This window comes from Nelumbo nucifera, chromosome 2 (assembly GCF_055504915.1).
Source record: "Nelumbo nucifera cultivar China Antique chromosome 2, China Antique-T2T, whole genome shotgun sequence".
Lineage (NCBI taxonomy): Eukaryota > Viridiplantae > Streptophyta > Magnoliopsida > Proteales > Nelumbonaceae > Nelumbo > Nelumbo nucifera.
In genome coordinates this window covers 41,340,058-41,365,721 of record NC_142650.1, presented here as the reverse complement: position 1 = coordinate 41,365,721, position 25,664 = coordinate 41,340,058, and the positions used below count along the sequence as shown (strand labels likewise).

General features: G+C 40.4%; 1 protein-coding gene across 5 annotated transcripts in view; it reads right to left on the bottom strand.

The window, feature by feature from the left end:
* LOC104599246 (uncharacterized) overlaps nucleotides 1-25,664 on the bottom strand; it is a 73,211-nt gene that overhangs the window by 4,789 nt on the left and 42,758 nt on the right. For 4 of the 5 annotated variants that reach the window (XM_010261707.3, XM_010261708.3, XM_010261705.3 and 1 more), the window contains 3 exons: nucleotides 23,104-23,170; nucleotides 10,393-10,467; nucleotides 8,421-8,486 (listed from right to left, as the gene is read on the bottom strand). In XM_010261707.3, coding sequence (XP_010260009.1) covers nucleotides 8,421-8,486; nucleotides 10,393-10,467; nucleotides 23,104-23,170 — 208 coding nt within the window. The remainder of the gene's footprint in view (nucleotides 1-8,420; nucleotides 8,487-10,392; nucleotides 10,468-23,103; nucleotides 23,171-25,664) is intronic. The other variant, XM_010261706.3, reaches the window with a different exon arrangement.

Sequence of the window (25,664 nt, the reverse complement as noted above, 5' to 3'; positions counted from 1 at the left end):
AATCGGCCTAGAGTACATGGCTAACAAGTTCCCTGTTCCATCCCTTATCACACCTCCAATTCCCGAAGGCCCTGGGTTGCCTATGCTGCTACCATCAAAATTCAGTTTGGTGAATCCAATAGGTGGAGGACTCCAGCAAGCTTTTAATAACTTTCTACATAGGCCTGAATCTGCAATCTCCTTCCAATTCCTTAACAACTCATCAACTGAAAACACTTTGAACAGCTCCAGTGTTCTCAACCATTGTGTCATTCTAATGTGAATGCTCTCTATAATTTCTTTCATACCTCTCTCTTTACTTGAGAAGATCCTTGAGTTCCTCTCCTCCCACACTGTCCAACATACTGCAGCTCTACCACACCTCCACATGATTTTAGCCCTTTTAGTTGGCCAATTAGGCATGGAAGAAAACAAGCTTTGAACACTCAAAGGGGGGGGTCCACCTGCATCCAAACAAAGAAGTAAACCATACCCAAATAGCTTTAACAAACCGACAAGAAATTAGCAAATGATATTCGGACTCACCGTCAAACTTACAGAGAACACACCAATGAGGAGACAAACAGTTGTTGGTCTTTTCCTTTGGAGTAGATCCCCTGCATTAACTCTTCCTAGGAAGGCTTCCCAACAAAAACTCCCAACCTTAGGAGGTATAGGTCGACACCACACTTCTTTAACAGGAAAAGAAAAGCCAGCGGGATGAGAGGGTAATAGTGCTTTGAAAAAGGAGGCACAAGTATAAGAGCCCGAGGGAGTGAGTGTCCAGATTCTGCAATCTGCTTTAGATGGATCAATAAAGACCCCTTCAAGGATAGAAAGTAAGGCTATGGTACAGGCAATCTCTGTGTCCCTAACACCTCTTCTCAAGCTTAGGTTCCAACCAAACCCAGAGGGTGAATTAGAAGGAGCAATAAAGGAAGAAATTGGTTCATTCTTGAGGGAGGACAAAGCAAAAAGGCCTGGAAATTGATCTTTCAGAGGGAAGTCCCCAACCCAGACTTGTTCCCAGGATTTGATAAGGGTACCAGAATGCAAGTCATACCTGATCCATGGAGAGAATAAAGGCAAGATAGCTTGAATGGCTCTCCAAGGGGAAGCTCTTGTGGCCCTTGCTAGAATTCCTGAATCCCAACCATTATCGGCCAGTCCATGTATACTTCCCACCACCTTAACTCACAACCTATCTTTCTCCAGTGAGAATCTCCATAACCATTTTCCTAGTAGTGCCAGGTTCCTAGTCCTAATATTACCAATACCCAACCCTCCCTCCTCTTTAGCTCTACAAACCACCTCCCATTTGACCCTATGGTCCCTCTTCTCCTCCCCCATCTCCCACAAAAAATCCCTCATTAGCTTTTCCAACCTATTAGCCACCTTCACCCGCATCCTAAAAACTGACAGAAAATATACAGGAAGGTTAGCCAATGTAGACCTAATTAGGGTGATTCTCCCTCCAAGGGACAAATAATTTCTTTTCCAGTTAGCCAGTCTCTTTTCAAATCTCTCCACAACAAGGGCCTAGAAATCATCTCTCTGAGGATTATCTCCCAAAGGTAGGCCCAGGTAGTTTAACGGCCAATTAGACACTGCACATCCCAAAATATCTGCAAACTCCCCCATCTCCCCTTCCCCCATATTGACTCCAACTATACAACTCTTTTCAAAATTCACCCTAAGATTTGACATCTGTTCAAAGAGTTGTATAGAGAGTTTCAAATTTTTAATCCAATTGACATCCCCACCTTCGCAAAACAGAATCGTATCATCAGCAAATTGTAGATGTGTAAGTGGTACATTATCCCTTCCAACTCTCCACCCTCTTATAAGCTCCCTGGAGTCTGCTTTAGATATCAAACCCCCAGCACTTCGGCTACCAATGTGAACAAAAAGGGGGATAGAGGATCACTGTCCCAACTCTCCACCCTCTTGTTTGATCCCCCTCAAAGTTGGGAAATAGTCGACCACTGCCCCATTCACCAAGATAGAATAGTGACAATCCTTAATGCATTCCATCACCCATTTGCACCAGATATCTCCAAACCCAAAATTCATCATCACCTCCAATAGAAAGGACCAATCAACCATATCATAAGCCTTTTCTAGATCTAGTTTGCGGACCACTCCTCTTCTTCTAGATCTCTTGTAATCCTCTAAACTCTCATTTTCTACCAGTATCTGATCTATTATTTGTCTCCCCCTCACAAAAGCTCCTTGATTGTTCGAGATGATAGATGGTAGAACCTTTCTGATTCTAATTGACAGCACCTTCGTGATGATCTTATAAAGGTTGTTAAGTAGACTAATCGGTCTGTAGTCCTTTGGGTGGCTTGCCTCACTTTTCTTGGGAACTAAAGCAATGAATGTGGAGTTTAGTCCCGGGTTAATGACTCCTCTGGTATGGAATTCATCAAATACCAACAGTATGTCCTCCTTTAAGATCTCCCAGCAATCCTGATAGAAAGCCATCGTAAAACCATCTGGGCCCGGTGCCTTTGATCTATCCATCGAAAATACCACCTCTTTTATTTCTTCCAACTCAAATTTCTTCTCCAACTAATCCCTCTCTTCTCTCTTTAGTGTTGGCCAATCCAAGCCCTCCGACCATACCCTATTATTCAGTGGCCTTCTATATTAGCTCCTAAAATGATCTGCAAATGCTCCCGTTATTTCTCTCTAGCTTGTGATGTTGTTCCCTTCAATTTCCAATCTAGTAATAGAATTCTTCTTCCTTCTGCCACAAGCCAAGGCATGAAAGAATTTAGTGTTCCTGTTCCCCTCTGTTAACCACTTGCATCTTGACTTCTGCCTCCAACTTATTTCCTCCTAAAGCATATAATCTTCTAACTGTTTCCTCAAGCTCCACCTATGTTCCTTGTCCTCTTCAGTTAGGCCTTCCCTCCCTTTTTTATTGTCCAAGTCCGCAATTTGTGTGATCGCATTCTGTTTCCTTTCCTCCAATCTCCCAAATTCTAGTAGATTCCATTCCTTGATTCTCCCTTTCAAATACTGGAGCTTCTTATGAAACCTCATTCCATACCACACCCCTGCTGGATTGCTCTCTACCCACAACTCTTCAACCTTCCTAATGAACCCCAGATGCTCTAACCACATGTTCTCAAATCTAAATGGAGCTGGGCCTGCACTACACACCTCCTTACAAAGTACAATAGACCAATGGTCAGAAGTCACCCTTGGGAGTGCTCTAGAGTTCAGATTCCCCCAATGTTCTTCCAGGTCGTTTGTAAATAGGAATCTATCCAACTTAGAGCAAATTGGATTGGTTTGGAGATTGGACCAAGTATAGCACCTCTGTGACAGTGGAATTTCTTTTAATTCAAAGGCTTCTATGAATTGGTTAAACCTCCTCATACTTGTGGTGCTCCTCTACCTAGAACTATTTGTTTCTCCTAGGAATCTTATTACATTAAAATCACCTCCTAGGCACCATGGACCTTCCCACAAACCCCTTATGTCTGCCAACTCCTCCCATAATAATCTTCTTTCTCTGTAGTCATTTGGCCCGTACACATTGGTTAATACCGATTCAAAACCATCTTCCACTTGCCTAAATTTCAATGAGACTGTGAATTGTCCTACCAATTCCTCTAGGCCTTCCACTACCTCATTTTTCCACAAAGTCACCACCCCCCTTGCTGATCCCCAAGATGGTGGGACCACCCAACTAATCCCCCTACTCCTCCACACACTCTTTGCCCATTTGGTATCAAATTTTGCTCTTTTCGTTTCCTGTAATAGTACCACATCGGGGTCCATTTTCCAGATGACTCCTTTTATTACTGCTCTTTTCCTTGCACTACCCAGTCCTCTCACATTCCAACTTATAATTTTCATTACTCTTTTTATGTCCACCCCTCGCTCCTTTTCCCTCACCTACTTCCTCCCCTCCTAGCCCCTCTAGTTCTAATGCCTTTGTCACTTGCCCCTTCCTTCACCTTGCTTCCAGCCTCATTCTCCTCCTCTCGGCCTTGACTTCTTCTCTCTTTTTCTCCAGGAATGCTTTAAGCTTATTTGGGTCCTTCAGTTTACACCCCAGTTTCTGTACAAAAAATGCCACAGAATCCTCACTTGCCAACTCTTTTTTCTCCGGTTCTTTCATTTTATCTCCCTGGCCCGTGTCCCCATCTGTGCCTTCTTCCTCCTTGTTGTACCCTAACCTAGTCTCAGTATCCCTTCCTTTCAACCATTCATTCTCCTCCCCCTCAGGTAACATATTCTCACTGTCTCCTAAGGACCTGAGGCTACTGTTTACTTCCTTCTCTCTTTCGACCTCCCTCTCTAACTCCTCTCTACCTCTACAACTAATACCTGGCCCCCCTTCTCCTACACAGACTGCAGCCTCTGAAATGGGAATGGAATCTGGCACACAGGACACAGAGCAACCATTAGTACCAATAACTGAAAAGACACTGTTACCTTGGTTTAGCTGGAGCGGACTGGAGGCATTGGAGTTAGAAGCTATCGGATCCTGGAAGGTGTGGTTGTCGGAAAGCTCCTTGGTTCGGATCTGTGGAGTGAACCTTCCTGTCTCTTTCGTTTTACAGTGGTCCCTCTCTGCACCCCAGCTGTTCGTCCCTCCTTGCTATGTTCCTGCTTTGCTTCAGAGGAGACATGGATAGTTCCTTACTAAACTCTCGCCCATTGTCAAGCTTTGGTTCAAGAATTTCTAAGTCCAGATCATCGTTGCCTTCCCCACCCTTGTTCTCCTCGTGTATAAGCCGATCCAGTCTATATCCTTCCCCTGTGTCTTCTGAAAACAATGTACTAAGTTGCAGGGTTGCAGCCAAGTCCGCCTCTGAAAGTTGGTCTACCTCCGTACTGCCTATGCTGGACTGGTCGTCCGAGTCCTCTTCCAGTTGGTAGTTGACTCAGCCCTCATCAACCCCTTCCTTTTCCGCGCCACCCTCTCTTACATATCTGGGATTCGGTCGATCTTTCACTGAGCTGCTTCCTTTTGAATGCTCAGACACCGATCTAGGGACCCATTGCAGAGGTTTCGTTTTCCGCCAAGCCAGAATAGGGTCTCCTGCGCAGGTCTTCTTCGAGAAGGAAGAAAATAGACTCTTTTTTTTGTCTATAGTCCCCTTCAGTTTGTCCTGGGCCACGTGCTCACTTAAACAATCACGTGGCCCCAGGACCGAACCTAGACCAGCCCGGCCCCTCCTCCAATCGGTTCAGACCCTCCAGCCCGCGATAAGCCATTACGTGGTCCAACCCTCTTCTTGACCACGTCAGCAAAGGATGCTCGAGCCTCCCCACTCCGAGACACTTCAAAAGATTTTAAATTTTTTTCTTGAAATGGCTTTTTGTCTGTTGGTTTTCCAGCTGCCGCTTTTCAGTTACCTCCTTAGGCCACTGTCATTCCACCTTCAGGTCCGCCAACACCTGTCTGCCACGTGGGATCGACCCCGCCACATCCCCTTCGTCTTCTACCTCGGTTCTTCTTCCCCAAAGCTCCACCTCCAGCTCCGAGACCAACCATACTCTGTACCAGACATTGTCAACAAGTATTTCAAACGTCTTTGGAATCGATTCTGGTGCCACCCCTTTAACTTTCACCTCCACTGCTCGAAGATCCTGTAGATTGCAATCTTCCAACACTCCCCCCAACATTTTTACCAGGTTTTCTATGACTAATCTATTCCAAAGATGAAACGGGAGTCCGAACATTCTCAGCGTGAAGCTCCCTCTGAACGGCTCCACCTCATTACACAAGGGTTTCCATTTCTGGACATAGATCAACCCCTCTTCCCACTCGAAAGCTGCAAATCCCCTGTCAACTCCATCTCCGACGCTTAGTATTGCCTTCTTATTTGCAAATGGCTCCAAGGTTACCTCCGAATCTATCTGCAAGTTATACACTACCACTCTCAGTAGCTTCCTCCAGTCTTGAACATCCTTACTGGCGGAAACCACCATTTTCTTCTCCCAATCCTCCACTTCAGCCTCAACCCACACTTTCAGTCCCCTGTTTGGAAACATTACTGCCTTGCCGCAACTGGTTGATTTTTGTTTCAATGCCTGGAACGATGACTCAGCGGTACCCATCTTGTTGCTCTGTTCTTGTTCTTGTTCCACTTGCAGGTGATTAGCCGCAGACCAGGAACTTCTGCAACTCCATCGCAAATGACTTCCATCCTTGACCTTGTTTCCCTTCCGGTATACATACCATTTGGTTTCGGTCACCGAAATGTTGTATGATGGTAATGAACCACCCTTTTTTATTCCATCTGAGTTCCACTTTATATTTTTTCTTTTCCAACTCCAGTACATTCCTCCACCCTACGGTTTTCGTGGACTGAAGTGCTCCATCGATGAAGCCTTTCAACCAGTGAACAGCTTCCTCAAGAAGGATTAATGTCGCCCTTCTACCTTCTCTTACCTCCAGCAAATTCTTACTTTATGATTTTCCGCCTTCCATAAGGAACCTTTTCGCTTCGATATCCAACCCAGCCCTCCATCTATTCACCACCTGAAACTCCTTTTCGTTTTCTCCTCCCATTTGAAGAGGACACATGAAAGCCAAATATTATCCTCCACTGGGTTCCTAGAGATTTAGGTGTTCAGTATCTTGGTTACTGTGTTCCAATGGGTTCTGGAAGACACCAAAGGTAATATCACAATATGCATTCCTTTGGGCATAAGAGAACCAAAATCTCCCTCTGCTGCATTAATGCATCTCAGAGGTTTCTGGATTTCATAACCTCAGCTACATTAATGCCTCCAACTTCAAGCTTCAACTTTCTACTCTTCTTCAAGCTACTTACAGGTACATATATTTATTATTTTTTTTTCTTCTTTCCCCTCTAACTTTGACAACAAAACAGGGGTCTGCCCATTCTTCTTCAGACTCTCTTTTATATCGGAAGACCGTACACGGATCTGCTTTCTGTGAAATCCAACGGCACAAAACCTGCAGCTACAGGTATGTGCTTTGATGCTTAATGCTAACCACTAACTACTAGCTTCTTTTTTATCTGTTTTTTGACAATATATATATATATATAACTTCAATGGTTCATTATCAATTTTATTTAAAATTTAAACAGAAAATAAAAATTAAAAATAGAAGGATTAAAGAAAGACTTACATGTGGATAATTCTTGAAGTTGGATTATTAATTACTTAATTTTTTTAGTGTTTTCACTGCCTTTTGTCTTATATTGGAAAGAAGCAAAGATCTTTTTAACTTGCAAGTTGCAAATTTCAATCTATTATTTTAGTGCTTGTTGAATTATTAATTTGACAATTGAAATAAGTTTTATTTATTTATGATGCTTACAATATCTGCTTTTATTTGAATATGATGGTTTATTATTAGAAGTTTCAACTTAACTTGCGTTTGCATTCTGAACTACACATCTACTTGTGCTTGTGTCATGCCTCCGCATTTTAAAACATTTCAGATACAAGCAAGCTGCAAAATTGTGGAGCATATTTGATTGGTATGTGCAAACATTGTTCAAGGACCCAAAGGTTGACAAGTCAGACATTTCTATTAGAACTATGATTCTTGTATTCCTCCAAGGACTCAAGTTGATGACTTTCTTGGGCTCTCACAGTAGTGATGGAAGGTGAAGAAGCCTCCAGCTGTTCCCTGGGCTTTTCATCATTATGTTGGAGAATTTAGATCTTTGATTTCCATGATGAACATCTTATTTAGACGCATCCCAGAATCAACCAACTTCACAGTAGATTCTCCAGCTAAGGGAGGGATTGGGAGGAGAGATCTATATGGGGGAACTATCTATCTGGATGCTATTGTTATTTGGTCTGGCTTTGCAAGGATTTTTTATCCTTCTTTTATTTCCTTCAATTTACTCATGTCAGACATTTACACTCTCCTCTTTCTGCTTTTTAATACAGTTTTCTGCTATGGATCAGAAAAAAGGAGACACTAGTGTTAGAAAAAAGTGATCCTGGGGGCCAATGATATAAAGTTATACCATGGAGGATTATGGTGATGAATCCACGACTATTAACTACAAATCCATGCAAGGTATGAAGAGTCATGAGTCCAGATGTATTTCATATGCTGGAAAAGTTAACTAGCCAATACACAGATGTAATTGTGTCATAAATTCAAATTTATTCGGTCAACGACTGTTTAGCAAGTTGTCCTTCTCTTCCAAGTTATTCAAAAAGTAGTGTTGTATATTCTTACTTTTTATTATCAATGAAATTCACTGTTAATGATCAAAATAAACGTGACCATATTCAGAATAGTGGAATTTTCAAGGACTGGAAAACAACCATCATGATTGAAATGAAAACAAGGCAAAATACAATGGAAAACCACTATTTATTTGTAACGAGTTGGGCAATAAAAGTTGATTTTCTTTTTTGAAAATTGAGTATTGAACATCCAAATCTTCCAGAAGTGTATGTATGGGAAAATTTACCTTTTGTAACTCAGCTTCAAGTTCATCCTTTTGCCTCTCTAGAGCTAAAATCTCAGCAGCTATTTCCTGGAAAATGGACAAGAAAATAAAGGCTTACCTACATTTTCCTTACATGGTGGAAAGAAAGAAAAAGGACCTAGTCTCGATCATATAAAAAAAAAAAAACAGAAAAAGAACCTATTAAAATACATATAAGGGCCCATTTGGGACAGCTAATGAGCTAAAGGGTGGGGGTGGTAGCAATCCACTTAAACCTAGATTATGCAAAAATCAGCTGTACACTGAAGCTCTTGGGATGCTTGTTCTGACAATCCACCTCTTGGCTTAAAGGCAGCTGCACCCTTGACAGCTCAGAAAACCACCCCAAATAGCTATATTTTACAAACATTTAGGGCTGCTAGATGCAGGGTCTCTTATTTTCATGAGAATCTAGATATGATTCAAAATTCTCTTAACTAAAGCACTATTACATACATACATATGAAGAGGGAATCACAATTACTTTCTTGGAGAAAAAAATGAAGCCACACTGGAGTTGAATATCTTTGTAGCAGGGAAGTATGCACATGATGATGCACGTTAGGACCTCTTGATCTCATAGAGCATAAACCTTGTGGCAAAATGATGCAGGATGAAATGGGGGTACAGCCATTATTGGAGAATAGAGATCAAAGCCTTGGATTAATCAATCTAACCAATACTTATATTAACAGCCCTATAATAATTATCCAATCTAATGTAGAAACAGTGTGACTTGTAATGGCATAACATTGAAAGAAAGAAAGCCATAATGCAATGGCACATTGGACTAATATTGGCTGTTCTGAAAACCTGTTCAATTTTTAAAGAGAGAGCATACTCGAGTAGTAGTTTTGGATATAATTTTGAGTCTTAAATGGTCAATGCACAAGGGATCAAGACATCACATCTTAAAATAATTTCTAAATTCACATTATTGATTCACCACCAACAATGTGGGATGTTTACAATCTCATAGTAGTAAACTTCCTACTTTAGCTTAAGCCCAGGAAAGCAACAATTTGTACACCTAACTAAATTTGTAAGTGCACCCAGGTTCTAAATAAGGAAATGAAACACTTACCACACATCTAAACCCCCTATTAACCAAAGAATCCAAAAATAGTAAAAGAAGGCAATTACTCAATATTAGGTATTGGATTAGGGTCTTCGGAGGGTCTTCGGAGGGGAGGATGGGCATAAACCTAACCTTTTGTCATTTTAGCACAAAGTGGCTGCTTTCAAACGTAATCACACTCTCACGCTTGACAGCCTGAGATTTTACCCTCACACCAAGTAATGGTTCCTGTGTCCAAAAACAATAAAAAACAAATAAATAGTTGGACAGAAGCCACTGTTTATGCAGCTCATATATGGACCCCCATAGAATAGCACCATGTCATGTTGTCCAAGCCATAGCCCTTAAGAATGCCAAATTAAGGAATTCTTGTGGGCCCCATGATTAACACGAAAATAAGGATCCATGTATTGTGGGATGTAAAAGGAGCATGTAGATGCTGGATGCCATGAACATCAATTGTGGATCTCACTAGTGATTCATGTGAGGTGATGAGGCACTGGAAATCTCAACAATCTCATGGGTCTTTTTTGTTCTTTTTTGATAGATATAAGGAAATTTTATTGATTAAATCATAGATCAAAAAATATACAGACAAGGCTTCCCAAAAGAGGCATAAGATGCAGCCTCAAGAACAAAAAGAAATTACAGATGAGCACAGAAAAGATGGTCCCTTACCTTATTTACTAAGCTCCTTGCTACAACAAACCAATGTTGAAAGGATTAGAAATCAGGTTTGGTGGCTGGCTGAATTTTCAAAGATTTTTTAACCTAACCCGGGAACCAATTTCCGGGTGATTTTGAAATCTAAAATTTTGGAGTCGATCTTGCACTAAACCAGACCAAATTTGAAACCCAAATTAAAATTGATCATACCTGATATGGAGACCACAGTGTGCAGCTCACAAGCAGTAGTTCACGCCCAATATCAGTCCCAAAATCGGCCTCCAACTGAAGATGGCACAGTGTGTATGTAAAGCAGATTCAGCAACACTGTTTCAACAAAAAACAGTCTCCAACTTGCTTGGATCGAAGTGGGTATGTGAACCTGATATACTCTTATGTTTTTCTTGCAAAAACACACCAGAGGACTGATAGAAATCGTCGCCTATCAAAGCTAGGTCGAATTTAGGGTTTCTGGAAGGCAAGGGAGAAGAGAAGAGAACAAGAGAGTGGAGAGAATTAGCTGAATTGGACTCTCCCCTCTTTTTCCTTTATATAGAGCACTCTCTTGATCTAATTAAAAGTTGATCCAAATCAAATTTGGATCATGAGTTTATCTTTAATTGATAAGCATTATCTTCTTAAGAGGATAAGTGCTCCATACCCATATCCATGCCCATTTTCAACCCAAGTCAAGTTGTCATGTGATCACTTAAGTGATCATATTAGTAATGGGCCATAGGCCCATTTTCTCTAATGGTTCATGCCCCAAGGTGTTTCATGGCCACTTTGGGCCTAAATATTGTATGGCATGGGACCCACAAAGGTCTCACACAAGTCCATAAGGATTCAGCCTCACCTCTAGTAGAGGTTAGGCCGAATTCACTACTCAGGGGTAGTGGACCCCTGACCCAATCAGCTTGGGTTCAGTTTGGACCCAACAGTTACACCTAAATGATCCTTGGATTCAGCCACCCTATGAAGACCCAAGGATAATGGGCTTATGTAAGATGAAGCCCATCAGGTAATCAGCCATGTAATGGCCTCTTATAGCTAACCTCTCGGTCCATAATCATTAGAACACTGGCCACATGGAAGGACCTCTTCCCTGACTACAAAATGCAATGTCACACTCTCTTGAATGGATCCCGGGATTAAAACCTTTTTCATAAAATAATAATATAGCATATAAATATATTTTGCAAATCAGATTTCAAATACAGTTGAAATCCACTGCCGGAAGTTTAGGTTTCCATTAGAGAGAGTGTAAAGCATGATATTTGCTTTATTTGACAAAGGGGTCGATCCTATCACTATGATCACCCAGTCAAGTAATTTCCCAAACTGCCCTAACATGCTTAAGTATTTGACCCTTGATGGATCTCATTAGTTGGCACATCAAAGGCAGCTCAATCCAATACCTAGTATTAGGGTTGTTCACGGGTCGGGTTGGGATGGTTTAATAGATTTTTTTCAACCGACCCGACCTGGTTGGGTTACTTAAAGAGCAAACCAAAACCGACCTGCCATTAAACAAAATCGACCCAAACATGAAGGGTCAATTTGGCATTGTTTGTGAACAGCCCTATATTTGGTGTAAAATTTCCTACTCAAAAAAGGTAAACAATCCTAAAGACAAAAGTAATTATAAGTAATGTTTAATTGTTCTTTAATGTTAAAAATAAGTAACTAACCAGAAAGAAGAAACTAGGATAGGGATTACCTGGTTAGCGAAAGACTAGGAAATCAGAAACTAACTCGGTTCAGTTTTGGTTTTCACACATGAAAATCGAACCCAAACCAAATTATCGGCCTATTCCTCTTCACAACCCAAAACTGACCAGTGGTGAAGAAAAACTGGCCAAATCGGGTTGGGTCGGGCCGGTTTGGTCGGTTTGGCATTGTTTGTGAACAGCCCTACCTAGTATAGTATCATAATCAAGTTTAGGGTTAAGTGCAACTTTCTAGTTTTTTCCCATCTACCTCCAAGGTCCAGGGCATAACTAGAAATTGGTCCAGGTTTAGTGTTTCTTCTAAACAACCACTGGTTGTGCTTCAAGTCTAACCCCAACAGTTGAGACAAGTTGCTCCACCAGTTCAGCAGCACACCAGTGTCAGCCTTATCAGAATAAACTCCCTAAGTCTATCCAATGCCTGAAAACATTCTAAATTAACACAAGTCTCATAAGTGTCCAATTTAAGGAATAATTCACAAAAACACACCAATAAGAACATGAAACAATAATGTACTTTATTCATTCACTAATAAATGTTTATGTACATCAGTCTAATTGGAGCTAAGGGCATACATTGTCTAACAACCAATGATTTCATGGTCTATTAAGTCAAGGTTCCTCCTGAATCATATTGAGTTGTATTACTAAGGCATTTGAGTTTCTTGCATGTTTGAACTTGGAGTATGAAATAACTCATTCAGATTATGAGCAAAGGAAAAACACTAGTCTTAGCTATATGCATTTCTAAAGGGTGCAAAGTGAAGGATGGTCATGCTGCCTTCCGTTGCGCATTCGGATATAGTATCTTGCTTAGTAATAAAGCCAACAATGAAAAATCTGACCAGGCAGGAGATCATAAAGATGATGTTAACCTTAAATATTATAAGAAACCATGATATACCGAGGCTTTCTAGAGACTACATGGATGGCCAGATTTGAAATGGTGGAAGGAATGCAAGAGTGGATAGTTCACAGTTATAATGCTTTTCTTAGGAATCAGATGGAGCCCAATGCAATAAAAGGTGTTTGGGAGAAACCATTTCCTCCAAGAGTGGAGGTTTTTGCTTGGCTGGTTTCAAATTTTCAATGGGCAAGTATTCTCACTCAAGATAAGTTGAAAAAAAGAGGCCTTCAGTTCCCAAACAGAAGTGTGCTATTTATGGTTGAGGAAAAATATTCTGCACTTGATGTTCCAATGCAGCGTTGTGAGAGGAATTTGGGCCTACTTAAAACTGTTGAACATGGCTGGTTGGGCACCCAATGGTTATACTGAGATCTTTGGAAGCTGACCAAGAATCTTGGGGAATGCTAAAGAAAAAATTATTTGGAGTTGCATCCCCTTTCCAGTGTGCTGGGAGGTTTGTAAGGAAAGAAATAGAAGAATTTCTGAAGGGAATTTGAAAAGCAACGGAGAATTAGGGGCATTAGTCAATTAAAAGATAATTGGATGATACTTCCAGAATTCATAGGCCTCAGCAAAGAAGACTTTGGAGTGGATTTTGGAGTACCTTGAATGTTTGTCTTTTCTTGTATTTTGACTTAGTGATCTGATTTGTGATATGTTTTATGTCCTTTTTATTTTCAGTTTTGCTTGATGAGTGGTGACTCCTTGTCACTTAGAAGTTGTATCTTGCTATATTTTTCAATAAATTTTCTTCTTTATTTATCTTCAAAAGAACTACATGGATGGAAATGTTGTTTCATCCATATACTGTTGTTAATCCAATGGAAATGTTGTTTCATCCACAGAAAATTCTGATTCATCTCATGCTCCTCTTCCCTGGGAGACCTAATAACCCTAGTTACAAACTTACTGTTGTGAGACCTAGTTTGTAGTCCTGGGCCTTAGTAGTCAACTACTAAGTATACTATCCTTAGTAGTCGACTTCTATCAATATACGGTTGTTAATAGTTGACTACTATCATTATACTGTTCCTAGTAGTCAACTACTTGACAAAGAGACTTCCTAATAGTCGACTACTAGGACACTGTTGTAAATTCTGCCACACTAATTTTCTGGACAAGTTCCTTGACTGCCCAACACTTTGCTTCATACAACATAGCTGGCCGTACAATTATTTCATAGAATTTTCCTTTTAATCTATGTGGTATTAGCCTATCATATAAACTCCAGAATTTTTCTTTTAATTCTATAGGCAACATCCTCCTCAATCACTCCCCTGCTAGAATGAAATTAGTACTTAATAACATATTATATACAAAGCACATAAAAGACCAACTCCTTTTCATGCACTAATTGAAGGGTTAAAAAATTTAACCACCAAGAGGCATCTTCAGGCCCTCCAACAGGCTTAGAAATTTTCCTTGAACCTCCACCAAGTAGGGGTGTAATGGGTTCAGGTTTGTGACCTAGACACCAACTCTAAATGCAGTTATTTCACCATTATGATGCAGGGGATTTTAGGCTCATCACTCCAAATAATAAGTAAAAATGTGGTATATGAAAACCAACATTTTGTGGAGAACAGTACACATTTTTTCATGCATGTAACAAAAAAAAAAGAAGGCAATAAATGGACTAATCGGTTCCCTTCCATAAATATAAAGAACCATGTTGTTAGTTTTAATTATGTTGTTACCATGCTGTCAGCTAAGACTGCCGGCAGCATGTTCTTTTTTTGTTTAGGGTGTGCCACCAGGGGCCTATGAGAAATTTCTTGTAATTGTTATAATACAAGTTTAAATAAAAGAGAAGCTGGGCACCTCCAGCTCTCATCTTTCAACTCTCTCATCTTTCTCTTCTTCTCCTCTCCTCTCTTCTCTCTTATTCCTCTTCCTTGTACGATCACATGGTATCAGAGCAACATTGATTCTGGACAATATTTTTTTTCTCTTTTCGCTAAGGAGTATTCACTCAACCCAGGCGTCAGTTTTTTGTTTTGGACTGTGAAGACAAAAAACTTCAAATCGGACTGATCAGAAACATCTCTTGTTACTTCTTCTGGGTTCTTCCTTGGTCGTAGCACCAAGGTAACCCTAACTGGTGGAAGCCGATGCTGTGAAGCTTCCTTGTCCTCTTCGACTGATGCTGTGAAGATCCAAAAAACCTCTTTTTTGACCTTCGGCTGATGCTGTGACCTTTGGCTGGTGCTGTGAAGGCTTGGCTCCATCGACTGATGCTGTGAAGCCCAAAAAACTTCCTTTTTTGACCTTCAGCTGATGCTGTAAAGGTCTGGTTATGTTTTTGCACCTTCGTACAGGTGCTGTACAGGGGTATGTAATCCCCTGTGTCCAGGTATGTGCTAAAATCAGTGTGTGAAGTGTGGAATTTACAGCAGTTTTCTTCTCTTCCTGGACTGTTTATGTGCTGCAGAAGTGTGTATATGCTTTCGGAAGTAGGGTGTGGTGCTTATGCCTTAACTGTGACTATTAGAAGTAGTACTGGTGCGAGTACTGGTCTTGTGCACCTGCAGTGTTTTGTTCTGGCTTGTAGACCTGCCTTTGAAAATGGCGAATGATGATTCTGCATCATCTGGGGTTACATCAACCTGTGGTACAGCAAGTATGGGGACTGAAAGCATGATGTTCCCTATGCCGATCACTCCTTTGAATGGTCTGAACTACCTAGAGTGGGCCAAAGGTGTAAAACTTTATGTAACAGCAAGGGGAAAAACTGATTACATAAATGGAAGGATTGAAGAACCCAAGAGTGGGACTACTGAACATGACCGATGGGACCAAGAAAACAGTATGGTGATGTCCTGGCTTCTTGCAACCATGGAATCTGATGTGAAAAAGAATTTTATGTTGGCAGATACTGCAAATGAGATATGGGAACAAGCCAAAACCACCTATTCAAAGCAAAGGCACTTTGCTAAGATCTACCAGTTACAAGCTGAATCCTCAACCTGTAAACAGGGAAACCGCAGCCTATCAGCCTATTATTCAGCTCTTACCTCAGTGTGGAAAGAATTGGACCACTATCAAGCTATAGAATGATAACATGAGGATGATGCTGGAGCCTATAAGAAGCTGGTTTCTCAGCAGCGGGTTTTTGCCTTCTTGTTGGGGCTAAACCCCATATATGAACCCCTTAAGAGTTCAGATTTTAGGAAGTAAAGAGTTACCCTCAGTCCAAGAGGTGTATGCCCTTGTTTAGTCTAAGAAAAGTAGGAGTGTGATGGTTACAACTGAGGGGGAGCAACCGGTAGCATTAGTTGCAATGGGTGGAAATAATATAGGAAAGAAAAATGATTCCAAGAAAACCAATGATAAGGATAAGTTATTCTGCACTCACTGCCATCGTTCAAGACATACTTGTGACACATGTTGGGAGCTCCATGGGAGACCAAAGTGGGTTGTAAACAACCAAGAACAGGATAAGGTACAGAGTCAGAAGAAGCCTAATACAACTCACAACACAGCAAATGTAGTAACCCAAGAAACTCAGTCTGTTGGGGTGCCAACTGATACTGCTCGAGAACAATTCATTGGTTCTGACCCCAAGGAAGACATTATGAACTCCTTCCGTAGTCACTTGGAATCATATGGTAGGGCCTTGCGCCAGATGGACAGATCAACCACTGATAACCCTTCTACTTCATTCGCGTTTACATCAGGTAATGCAGCTTTTGCCTTCCATGTCTCCACAGCCACAAATTCCCCCTAGATCATTGACTCAAGGGCTTCTAATCACATGACTAGTAAGTCAAACCTATTCAGTTCTTATAACCTTTTGTCAAGAAGGGATAAAGTGAGACTTGCAGATGGCTCTTTTTCTTCCATTGCAGGTCAGGGATCAATATTCCTCCCTCAAGGACTTAACCTGAACAATGTTTTGCATGTCCCTCATCTTCCTATCAACCTTCTTTCTATTAGTAGTATCACAAATTCATTAAACTGCAGTGTAACCTTTTTCCCTGATTCATGTATTTTTCAGGACCTAACTTCTGGGAGGACGATTGGTAAAGGAAGCTTAATGGATGGTTTCTACACTCCCGACAGCAAAGATGGTTTCTCGGTGTCATCTTCAGAGTCTCATAGTCAGTCAAATAAGGGTCAAATTGTTTTGTGGCATAATCGGTTAGGTCATGTGTCCATTGAAATAATAAAGTCTTTGTTTCTGTTTAAGTCCTATTCAGTGTCAGATTTCCATTATCAAATGTGTCAATTGAGCAAGCAGTGTAGAACAATATTTTCTTCAAATAATAAAAGATTAAGTTTCCCTTTCCATATTGTTTATTCTATTGTGTGGGGGCCTACTACCATAACTTCGGAGGGCGGGTATAAGTACTTTATCACATTGATTGACGATTTCTCCCATTATACATGGGTTTTTTTCCCATGCGTAGCAGAGATAAAGTCCCAAAGATCGTAAGAAATTTCCAAAGGATGGTGTTTACACAGTTCCATGTGAAAGTTCAGATTTTCAATCCGATAATGCGAAGGAATATTTCCATGGTGAGCTAAATAAGTTCTTTGCTTCCCATGGATCGATTTATAGAAGCTCATGTGCAAGAACACCACAACAAAACGGTGTTGAAGAAAGAAAAAACAGATACCTCCTTGAGGTAGCCCCTGAGGGATGATGTTACATATGAATGTTCCCAAACGATTTTGGGTTGATGTTGTACTTGCTGCTGCTTATGTCATAAACCGCATGCCCTCTAGAGTGTTAAATTACAAGGCCCCTCATCAATTATTGTTTCCTCAGTCTCCTCTATTTTCAATTCCCATGAGGGTGTTTGGTTGTCATGCCTTTGTTCATGACTTGTCCCCATCCCATGGTAAGTTGGATCCTCAGTCTATTCCATGTGTCTTTCTGGGGTATCCCTCTTCGCAAAAGGGTTATCGATGCTTTAATCCCGTTGGCCATAAGTTCTGTGTCTCCATGGATGTCTCTTCTTTTGAGTCTAAACCGTTTTTCCCTGATTCTCCTCAGGGGGGAGAGTAATGTGGAAGAGGAGAAGCAGGCTCAAGTGCATCAAGTCTCCCTTCCTTCTATTCCAGATCTCGCTCCTTTTCATGTCTTGCAATGTCAACGTTGTAGAGATCAGCAATGTGACAAGGATGTGGAGCCACCAAACATTGAGCAACCAACACTATCTGATTCCCAGGAGGTAAGTCCAACACCTATTGATCCCATAGCCCCTGTTTCAGTTGTGGGTGACCTTGACATTCCTATTGCTCATAGAAAAGGGGTCAGGTCATGCACTACCACATTTCTCCCTCTCACTGTGCCTTCCTATTTGCAGTTGATAGTATCCCCATACCTAGAAACGTGACAAAAGCTTTAAAATACCTTGAATGGACAGATGCTATGAAGGAGGAGATCAATGCCCTCCACAAGAATCAAACATGGGAGTTGGTGGATCTTCCAACAGGGAAAGACCCAGTGGGGTGTAAGTGGGTGTTTATAGTGAAACACAAGGAAGATGAGACAGTTGAAAGGTACAAAGCAAGGCTGGTAACTAAAGGGTACACCCAAGTTTATTGTGTTGACTATGATGAGACATTTGCCCCAATAGCCAAGATGAACTCATTAAGGGTTCTTCTATCATTGGTTGCAAACCTTGACTGGAAATTGCATCAACTAGATATTAAGAATGTCTTTTTAAATGGAGATTTGGAGGAGGAGGTGTACATGGTTCAACCCCCTGGTTTTTGTGCAAAAGGAAGTGAAAGTAAGGTGTGAAAATTAAGAAAGTCGCTCTATGGCCTAAAACAATCTCCTCGAGCGTGGTTTAGTAAATTTCATATGGTAGTTCAACAAGTGGGGGTTTAAACAATGTCAGTCTTATCACACTCTCTTTGTGAAGAGATATCAAGAAGAAGTGGTTGTGTTAATAGTGTACGTAGATGATATCATCATTACAGGAAACTAGAGCACAGAAATACAAAATTTGAAGGAATTCCTAACCTCTCAATTTGAAGTGAAAGATCTGGGTCTCCTAAAGTACTTTCTTGGAATTGAAGTTGCCCGCTCAAAAAGGGGCATCTTCATCTCTCAGAGGAAGTATATCCTAGATTTGTTACAGGATACAGGCAAGTTAGGTGCAAAACCAGTCAATACCCCTATGGATGTTGACCACAAACTGGGAAATTGTGATGGTGAACCACTAAAAGATGTGAAACAGTTTCAAAGACTAGTGGGGAGGTTGCTTTATTTGTCCATGACTCGCCCTGACATTGCTTACTTAGTTGGGGTCCTAAGCCAATTCATGCATTCCCCTAAAAGACAACACATGGAGGCAGCAGAGAGGATTCTTAGGTACTTGAAGAAATATCCAGGAACAGGGTTACTATTCAGCAAACATAATGATTTGAAGGTGGAAGTCTACACAGATGCTGACTGGGCAGGCGTTGTGGATGATAAAAAATCCACAAGTGGGTATTGTACCTTTGTAGGAGGAAATCTAGTGACATGGAGAAGTAAGAAGCAAAGTGTAGTGGCAAGGTCAAGTTTTGAAGCAGAGTATAGAGCTATGGCACACGGGGTGGCTGAAGTTCTTTGGCTGAAGAACCTTTTAGGAGAACTTGGGGTTATAATCCACAATCTTATGTCCCTCTACAGTGACAATAAGGCAGCCATTAACATTGCTAGTAATCCAATCCTACATGATAGGACCAAGCACATTGAGGTGGACAAGCATTTCATAAGAGAAAAGTTGGAAAAGGGAGAAATTTGAACCCCTTATGTCAAATCCAAGGAGCAACTTGCAAATGTTCTCACAAAAGGGCTTCCACACCTGCAGCACAATGAGCTATGTGACAAGTTGGGCATGATAGATATTCAACCCAACTTGAGGGGGAGTGTTGTTAGTTTTAATTATGTTGTTACCATGCTGTCAGCTAAGACTGTTGGCAGCATGTTCTTTTCTTTTGTTTAGGGTGTGCCACCAGGGACCTATGAGCAATTTCTTGTAATTGTTATAATACAAGTTTAAAAAAAAGAGAGGTCAGGCACCGCCAACTCTCATCTTTCTCTTCTTCTTCTTCTCCTCTCCTCTCTTCTCTCTTCTCTCTTCTCTCTTATTCCTCTTCCTTGAACGATCACAAACCACATACTCGATACTCACATATGTATATTGTTTATCTACCAACCATGTCCAGAATAAATGGATCTTTAAAGTATGGGCCATAATTGTAACTGATTATGATTGAGCGTAATGTCTATGGACCAACAGTTTTTAAAAGCGCAAGGTGCAAAAAAGCACAAGCGAGGCATGCACATTTTTTAAGCAAGATGCAAAAAAAAATGCAAGAAAAAATCCAAAAATTCACAAATTAAAAAATTAAAAAATATTAAACATAATATTAATTAAAAATATACACTTAAATTTTAAAATAAATGTTTAAGAATAAACCTATTATCTCAAATTAAAATACATGAGCATAACATGTAAAACATATTAAAAATCATAAAGGATATTTTTAAAAGACAATTAAAATTATAAAATCATTTTTTTGTACGGATTAAGAATTTAAGACCCTAACATGGACTTGTTTGGGCTTAACTCAAGGGGCTTGGTCAGGGATCCAGGGGCGGAGCTTGGATTGAAGTGCAAGGTGCATCAAGTGCATGCCTTTTGAAAGTGCTGCTCCTGGGGCCTAGGTGAGGAGCATACCGTAAAATGTGCCTCACTTGTGTGCCTAAGCATGCCTTTTAAATCCCAAACCCTAGTAATCAAGGAAAGTATGGAAGGCATATGGATAATTCACCCTTAAAGGAATAATTCCCCTCTCTTTATGCCCTTTCCAATCATAGGGATGAGTCTCAAATAAGTAGTGTTTTGACTTTGCTCCAAGGTCTTGAAGGGGAGTTCTTGGATCCTTCAAAAAGGGATAGCTAGATTTAGACTCTTTCCTCCTCTGGTTCCCTTACTTGTACCTCATTCTTTCTGTCCTTAATATATTCAGGTCGCCTTGGAGTACCTTTTCCTATAAAGGAGGTTTGGAGCAAGCCTATTCCGCCTAGGATAGGAGGTTTCTACTCGGAAGTGTTTCTAGAAAGAATTAACACCTACGATTTACTTCAAAGAAAAAGACCTAATGGGTGCTCATCCCCCCACTAGTGTTCTCTTTGTAAGAACAATGGAGAGACTTGCTATCACTTATTAATCTCCTAACCCCTTGCATCTTCAATTTGGGAGTGGTTTCTTTCTTTGTTTGGGTGCAAGTGGAAACCCCCACCAAATGTACAATGCATGTTTGCCTCTACCTTTGTTAGCTAGATGAATAAGAGGGGAAAAAGTTTATGGAGGTGTACAAGGGTGGCTGTTTGTTGGAAAATTTGGGAAGAAAAGAATCAAGGAACATTTTTACAAAAGGAGAGGAGTAGGGATTCCCTTATTGAAGCCATTACTATTAGAGTAGTGCATTGGGTGAAGTCCTTGAAACTCTATGAGGACATTCCAGTTGGTGACTTGATGAAAAAGTGGAAGTAGCTGACTCAGCTCCCCTCAAGGCCTTCATTAGGCCCATCTTAATCCCCACCTTCTGGTGGATTCATAAAGCTGAATTTTGATGGAAGTAGTGAAGGAAATTTGGGTCCTTCAGGCATTCGAGGAGTCTTCAAAAATGATGAAGGAAGAATTATTGCTCTTTATTTAGGTCCAATTGGTGTGGGTGATTCTTTGAGGGCTGAAATAATGGCTATCATGGAAGGAATTCAAAAGGCTAAGGAGCTGCACATCCGCAAACTGACAACTGAAGGGGATTTAAAGCTAGTATATTATTGGAAAGAATCAACACTTGTGAAAGAGGCCTAAAAGTTGTTTTTCTCTTCATTGGTGTGTTCTATGCAAAGCTGAAGGTGAGATGTTTATCATTTATTAATCTCCTGCAATTTTGCTAAATGTATTTGGGAATGATTCTTTTCTTTGTTTTGGTGTAGGTGGACTCCCCGCCAGATGTGCAATGTCTGTTTGCCCCAATGTTTTTTAGATGGCACAATGAAAAGAGGGAGAATTATGCGGAGAAGTGTAAGGGTTGTGGTTTGCTGAACTTTATGGGAAGAAAGGAACTTAAGAATCTTTTCAGATAAAGAAAGAGGGCTACAATCTGCCTTGGAGGTGATTCACATCTGAGTGGAGTGGTGCACTAGCTGTATTGTTTAATGACCTCTCAATTGATGATTTGCTAAGGAATCAAAAGGAGGTTGCAAGGTCAGCTCCTGTGGTGGTGCCTTCTTTACATGCTTGGGCTCCTCCTCCTAGTCCTAGTGAATTTACCAAGTTGAATTTGATGGAACTTTTGTTGGGAATCCAAGGCCTTCGGGCATTGGGGGAGTTCTAAAGAATGAGGAAGGAAACATAATTGCTCTTTTTTCTGGTCCAATAGGAGTGTGATTCTCTTCGGGCTGAGATCATGGCAGCCTTGGAAGGTGTACAAAGAGCCAAGGATTTGGGTATTACTAAACTGATTATAGGAGACTCCAAGTTGGTGGTGGGCTGGCTAAAGGAAGGGATAACTGGTTTTTGGAACTGTAGCAATGAAAAGAGGAAATTTAAGTGGATGGCAAAGGATATTGAGATTAAGCTCAATTGGGTTAAAAGAAGTGCCAACTCTTTTGTTGATGAGTTAGCTAAGCAAGGGATGAATAGGGATGCTTTGCTTTTGATTCTTTTGGTTGGGGAGTTAAGAGAGTTTATCTCCCCTTTCCTTTCCACTTAATATTATTCTTAATGAAAGTTATTTGTTATTGATCAAAAAAATGCTAGTTATAAGTTGGCTGCAAAAGAAGGAGGATGCTGGTTGGTGGGGCTACATTAACAGAAAAAGGAAGATCAAGTGGCTATCACAAGGAATGGAGGTTAATCTACAATGGGTGAAAAGAGATGCTAATTCCTTTGCTGATGCATTGGCTAAACAAGGGGTGGGAAGGAACCAACTTTTTTGGGCTTTGTTGTAAACATGGGTTTTTTTTATTAAGGGAGAGCTAAGAGAGTTTATCTCTCCCCTCCTCATTGTATTTCTTCATTTTAAAATGAATGATTCTGTTTTATTTATTGATAAAAAAACCTGGGTAATTGGTTACCCCATTGACACCCTTAAAGCCAAAGCTTAAGTTTGACTTGCTTTTTTAAAAATTAAAGAACTACTATAGATACCCAAATTCAACATCTTAATCTAGCTCTGCAAATCAACATATTAATTGTCTAATTTCCAATGGTTCTCAAACAATTCTCTAACAAGAAAAATCAGAAACTCCTACAAGCATCATACCTTCTCAGTTTCTCCAACCTCAGCGGATTTAGTAATACGGAAGTTCAGTGCTTCTTCCTTTTGTTGCCTGCTTAGAATGCAGAAGGAAAAACTTAGGAAATATTACAGTAACTTTCTGGCCCATGGATGGAGACAGGTCACTTTTGAAGCAGAAGCAACTTACGTAATGCATCCAAAATAAAATTGGATTTATATTTCTTCTATTTATTTTCATTTCAACTAATCAATTGTATCCACCAAAAAAATTCCAGTACATTAAGAATAATAATAAATTAATTAAAAACTAAAAAGTGTCAATACATGGATGAAAAACTTGTATGAGGTATAGGCATATCATGAAAGTTTAACACATGGTTAGCATATATTTTCTGTTTAGAAAGTTGATGGTAGATAAATATCATTTTTTATAACTGTAAATATTTATTATTTGTTTCAAAACAATTCTATGTGCATAGTCTTATTCAGAAACACCCCTCATCATTTGGGCTAGTTCTACTAGACACCCAACACATGCATTTTGTACAAGTCCCTTATTGGACCAAATCCCAAAAAGCTTGTTCCCTGTTTAGTTAATCCATATGCCAACCTGTTGGCAACCCTTTGTCTCCACTTGTAGAAGATTCTTAACTCTGCTGTCAGTTGTTTTATCTCCCTTAAAATGCTTCTACAGATCCATAGACCAGTCTCCCTTTCTCTTAGTCATCCTACATTTTTTTTATTGGAAACAGTATAGGCATCCTACAATTGTTTGGGAGTCAATTCCACTAACTCAGCTCTTGTGAGTTTCCATAGCCAATTAGTTCTGAGTATAGGTCTATTATTTTACCTCCATAATCTCTAAAATCAGTAATATACTTCCATGTCAAATAACAAATGAGTAAAAACTAAATCAAGTATAATCAAAATCCTGAATCATCTTTAAGCCAATTAAGAAAACATGAAATTTCTAATATTGTTTTTTGATATTTACTTGGGACCTTTTTGATAACAAAGAATTTGAATTAATGGAAAAAAGTACAGAAAGGCATTGAGTGTAGAGATGTTGTGACTAGTGGCTGAGATAATGGTGCTGAATTCCCAACTTCACTCTCCAACTGAGTCAGAGCAGCTCGGACAGTAGCTAAGGTGTCTAGGGATGTGGCTCTTGTGCTAGATGATGGTGCACCATCAGTAGTAACAGCCACATTGGCATTTCCCCTTTTGTTTATGAGCTTTGCTGGAACTAGATGTGGATATAACTTCCAACAGGTGTCTTTTAGTATGCCTTGGTTTCTTGCAATATTCACATACTAGCTCCCTCTTATCTTCCTTCTTCATATCCCTTTCCTTGTCACCCCCAAACTTTGGTTTCACTGCTGCTAAGGCTGATTCCAATGGCTGATGCTGCAACATAACCTTTCTCCTACTTTCTTCACTATGCACTAAAGAGTAGGCTTGTGACAAGGTCACACTTTCTCAGGTGAGGAGTTGTTGTCTCACAATATCATATTCAGAATTCAGACCGGCTAGGAATTCTAACACCTATTGGTTTCAACTTGTTTTCTGTAAGTTTGGGCATCCCTCTGACTTTCCCATTCAATTGTCTCTAGGTGGTCAATTTCATGCCACAAGGATTTCAAAGTGGAGAAGTAAACTGAGACCGGTTTCTCTCCTTGCTTAAGGTTGTTTACTTCACATTCCAGCTCATAGGCCCCAGCAACATTAAGTGGTTGGGAATAGGTTTCTTTCATGATTCCCCAAATCTCCTTAACAGTTTTTGCCCACAAGTAGTTTTGGCTGATGTGAGGCTGCATGGAGTTGCACAGCCAAGTCATAACCAAATAGTTCTCTTGAACCCATTTGGCATAGGTTGGGTCCTCCTTAGTTGGTTCCTTCACATCCCCCAACAAATAGTTCAGTTTTCCTCTACCCCCAACAGCCATCTTGGCTGACTGGGCCCATTCCAAGTAATTTGATCCGTCAAATTTGACAGTGGTGATCTGAAATGTGTTCTCAGTCATGTAACCAGAACCACCAGCCCCCAAAACACTTTCCCCTTGATTCTTAAACTCCATTCCTGCCAGCCCTTTCAAGAGATTGATCAAAAAAGCCCCTTTTAGTGCTTAAAAAGGTGTAATTGCACCAAGAACTTGCTAACAACCGACCTAGAAGGATGAAATAGGTTCGGCAACCACCCAGAAATATTGAAACAGGTCTAATAGTTTTCCAGAAAACAATATTACTCAATCTGAAATACTGTAACAGGTCTAACTGTTACCCAAGAATTGGCAACAGTCATAAACTTAGGGTTTTAAACTGAGAACTGGGCGTACGTCAAGAGAAAACCCTAACAATCATGAGAAAAATAGAAAACTCCCAGCCGCACCTTCCAGATTATTCAAAAAAGGTTTTGATTGAGGTCAATCTCAAGAACAAACACAAACTCACTCAGAAAAGTCTGGCCGCCACCTCCAAACCACAGTCTGAACCCTAATCTTAAAGTTTCTTCCCTTCTTCCGATTCTTTCCGATCACTGGACACCCTCCAAGGCTCTACGATCCCTTGGGCATCTGCTGCGCTCT